The sequence below is a fragment of the Diaphorina citri genome, unplaced genomic scaffold, assembly GCF_000475195.1.
Source record: "Diaphorina citri unplaced genomic scaffold, Diaci psyllid genome assembly version 1.1 scaffold6064, whole genome shotgun sequence".
NCBI lineage: Eukaryota > Metazoa > Arthropoda > Insecta > Hemiptera > Psyllidae > Diaphorina > Diaphorina citri.
In genome coordinates, this window is record NW_007383440.1 from 1,793 (window position 1) to 5,583 (window position 3,791).

Below are 3,791 nucleotides of genomic sequence, written 5' to 3' on the forward strand. Positions count from 1 at the left end.
GGGAGAGGGATGGAAATTAACATTTTCATAAAATTATGGAAATTTTTCTGACCTGAGTGTCCTGTAATACATGATGCTCATGTAGGTAATTGCATAATATGTAGGTAGTCTGGAACAAGTAGTGCCTTCATGTAGGTAGATGTACCTCGGAAATTATTCTGTAAACAAATTTTACTAGCTCAAAGGTAATAAAAATTTATAAAAATGTAACAAAGTTAAACTTAGGTCATAAATAACGATAGTTCTCATAAGGCTTTGCTTACTTACTCGATGGTGCGATATTTGTAAATTCAACAGGACTGACGAGCCCAAATGGTCAGGATGGAACTCACGGCTAATGGACCAACTAAATGCTCCTCACATCTTTAGACAAGTTGCGATACATCGCAACTTTATATCACTGAAACAAGAAACAAGTTCAAGAATGTGAAACAAATACCTAAAATTTTCATAATTATGATTAATTAATTAAATGTACTCACAAGTACCTTGCTAAAATCAGACTAGACCTAGATGTCCCACAGTGGACCGATGTTGCCCTTGAAGTAATAAAAAAAATGCCACAAAATATGTACCTACTGCAATAGTGCCCGTCAAACATCAACTCAAATCGAGCTCTTTTGCAAATCCAACGATAAATTTGCTTTTCCACTTTTGGGCTCAAGTGTTGTGCTTTCCTTGACATCCACTAGCATCGACATCAGTAACTATTTCATTCCAAGATGTTAACTGTACGTGAGAGATTTGTCGTCTCGTCTAAATGCATTTTTCTAATTCTGTATTTGTCTCGAAGTTCCTCCCGAGAATTCTCTTTTCTTTTCCATTATTCTCGAGTTTACTGTCAGATACGACTTTTGGCTTTTTTTATTATTACTACTTTTTTTTTATCGTCGCATCGTGTGAGACAGAATGACAAAATCTACATAGGAGGGAAGGAAAAGACTGCAACTAAAGATATGCAAAGATTAAAAAAGTACATGAAGCTAATATAACCCTAAGGACTGAGGCGCAAGACGTAAGGGAAAGAAGCAAAATGTGTTCTTGAAAAACAAAGAGCGTAGAAAATGGAAGAGGAAGAGATGGAGAGAGGGAGGGGGAGGGAGAGGGATGGAAATTAACATTTTCATAAAATTATGGAAATTTTTCTGACCTGAGTGTCCTGTAATACATGATGCTCATGTAGGTAATTGCATAATATGTAGGTAGTCTGGAACAAGTAGTGCCTTCATGTAGGTAGATGTACCTCGGAAATTATTCTGTAAACAAATTTTACTAGCTCAAAGGTAATAAAAATTTATAACAAATTAGATAAGCTGTTGTATGACCATTGTGTCATGTTCTCTTCCACTTCTTGACGAACTTTCTGTTGAACATCTTGGTTTAATGCAAGTTCATACAACACTGAAGCAATAGTACTTGACGTGGATTCATATCCCGTGGTAAGAAATACGAATAAGTTGGACAATATGATTGATTCCGTGAGACTATCTTTGCTAACATTGCTTCCTACATCAGTAGACAGTTCTGCAGCATGTATGTCTGTTAATAACTTTAGAAAATCATGTCTCTTGGTACTTCTGGTTTCTCTGAATGCAACCGCATCTCTCAAAATACTGTTGAGGAAAGAGTAAGTTTCTCGTGAAATATTTTTAGTTTCCACGTGTTTAGAATATTGAGGAAACAAAAATTTCAATATTTGCTTGGATTTGGATGTTAACGTTGGTTTAAATAGACTTTTGAAGATTCTGTTATATTTCGAGTTTGGATTATTGAGCACGGCACTGTTCAATCCAAGAATACATTTCCCTGCAACTTTGAGATCGAATTGTGAAAACAAATCTATAACTTCAATTTCGTCATTTATCTTAATTTCATTGTGAAGGAAGTCACTAAGATTCATCACACATTCCTGGATATCATCAAACATGTTTTTCAATTTGGAGGGAGTAAAAGCAGGAGTCAACTTGGAATGTACCACTTTCCACTGGTCTCCATGCATATTAATTAAATGATTTGACAGCGGGTTTTTGTTTATATCCACAGGAGGTCCAGGTCGATTTCTAAAGTACTCGAAATATCTGGTAAACACTTGATTACATATAACTGGATCTCTGATCATCAACATGGGTTTTCTATACTTGAACATCCCAACATAAGTCTTGTCTGCATGTTTCTTGTAAATTTCTTCAACGAAATAAAATTGGTGCTTATTCTTACTTATGAAAGGATAGTTCCTTAAACTTCCTATCAAAAATTTAGGTTCTTCATATGGAAGTCCAAGGTTTTTGAAAAAACTATAGCTCGTTTTATTCCAAAAATAAACCAATAGATATAGTAATATAATAACGAAACACAAAAGTAAATTGAAAACGCTGGGTAATAAATAAAACATTATGAACACTTTTCAAAAAGTCAAAAATATTGCGTTGAATAAAAAATGATAGTCAAAACTATCGATAGTTATCGATAGTGCTATCGATAGTTCTCCTCCTCTACCTTGTAGCTACGGTGACGTCAGATCGGAAAAAAAATATTTCATTTTTTTCAGGGCTCAAAAAATCGAAAACTACTTGTCAAAATTAAAAAATAATTTCGCTATATTTTTTTATATTTTATTATCTTTGTGTTAAATAAAAAATTGAAAATCATGAGAATTGTTAATTATCATCTTTTAAAATACTAATGTAGTTCATAAACTTTTTTTTATTATTATTTATTTAGTGTACGAACATTTAAATCCCCATTCCCTATACTCGTAGTTTGAAGCGTATCCAAATTCCATTTACGGGGGTTATAAACAATTTATCGGGAATATATGTAAGGAGACAATGTATAGCAAAGCGTTTTGCCTTGATGGAGGTAAAATCTGTGATCTCGAATTTGATTTTAAATTTCAACTTTGTACCTTGCTCTAAAACTGAAATACCTCTTACATATATTCCCGATAAATTGTTTATAACCCCCGTAAATGGAATTTGGATACGCTTCAAACTACGAGACAAGGTACAAAGTTGAAATTTAAAATCAAATTCGAGATCACAGATTTTACCTCTATCAAGGCAAAACGTTTTGCTATACATTGTCTAGGACCTTCTCCGAAAGGCAGAAATATTTTGGAAATTTGGTCGCTCTTTTCTTTTGAGAACCTATCTGGATTGAATCGATCTGGTTCGGGAAAATATTTGGGATCTTTGTACATTGCAAAGGTTGGTATGCAGATGTGTGTACCCCTCGGTATCCAGATTTCTGGAATGTTCGTACACTAAATAAATAATAATAAAAAAAAGTTTATAAACTACATTAGTATTTTAAAAGATGATAATTATTTAAATAATAAAATTCTTACCTCATATTGGCCTCTTCTTTTTCGGCCTCTAGAATGGATTTGACTCGATGATTTTGTTCGCTCTGGTTCGGGAAAATATTTGGGATCTTTGTACATTGCAAAGGTTGGTATGCAGATGTGTGTACCCCTCGGTATCCAGATTTCTGTTCCAGGTAACTTGAACTTCTCAACAGTACATTGTCGAGACAGTGAGGTATTTACAGGATGAAGTCGTTGACTTTCACTTATAACTTGGTCTAAATACTTTAAATTAGATAAGCTGTTGTATGACCATTGTGTCATGTTCTCTTCCATTTCTTGACGAACTTTCTGTTGAACATCTTGGTTTAATGCAAGTTCATACAACACTGAAGCAATAGTACTTGACGTGGATTCATATCCCGTGGTAAGAAATACGAATAAGTTGGACAATATGATTGATTCCGTGAGACTATCTTTGCTAACA

General features: G+C 33.9%; 2 protein-coding genes across 2 annotated transcripts; both read right to left on the bottom strand.

Annotated features, from left to right (window-relative positions):
* Positions 1 to 1,294: 1,294 nt before the first annotated feature.
* Positions 1,295 to 2,392, bottom strand: LOC103521833 (cytochrome P450 6A1-like). Its single transcript, XM_026832328.1, has one exon. The coding sequence runs from the start codon at positions 2,390 to 2,392 to the stop codon at positions 1,295 to 1,297; it is 1,098 nt and encodes a 365-aa protein (XP_026688129.1).
* A 594-nt stretch (positions 2,393 to 2,986) lies between these two features.
* On the bottom strand, positions 2,987 to 3,768 carry LOC103521834 (cytochrome P450 3A9-like). The gene is made up of 2 exons (XM_017448899.2): positions 3,464 to 3,768; positions 2,987 to 3,220 (listed from the first exon to the last, which is right to left on the bottom strand). The coding sequence occupies exons 1-2, from the start codon at positions 3,638 to 3,640 to the stop codon at positions 2,987 to 2,989; spliced, it is 411 nt and encodes a 136-aa protein (XP_017304388.2). The 5' UTR covers positions 3,641 to 3,768.
* Positions 3,769 to 3,791: the final 23 nt, after the last annotated feature.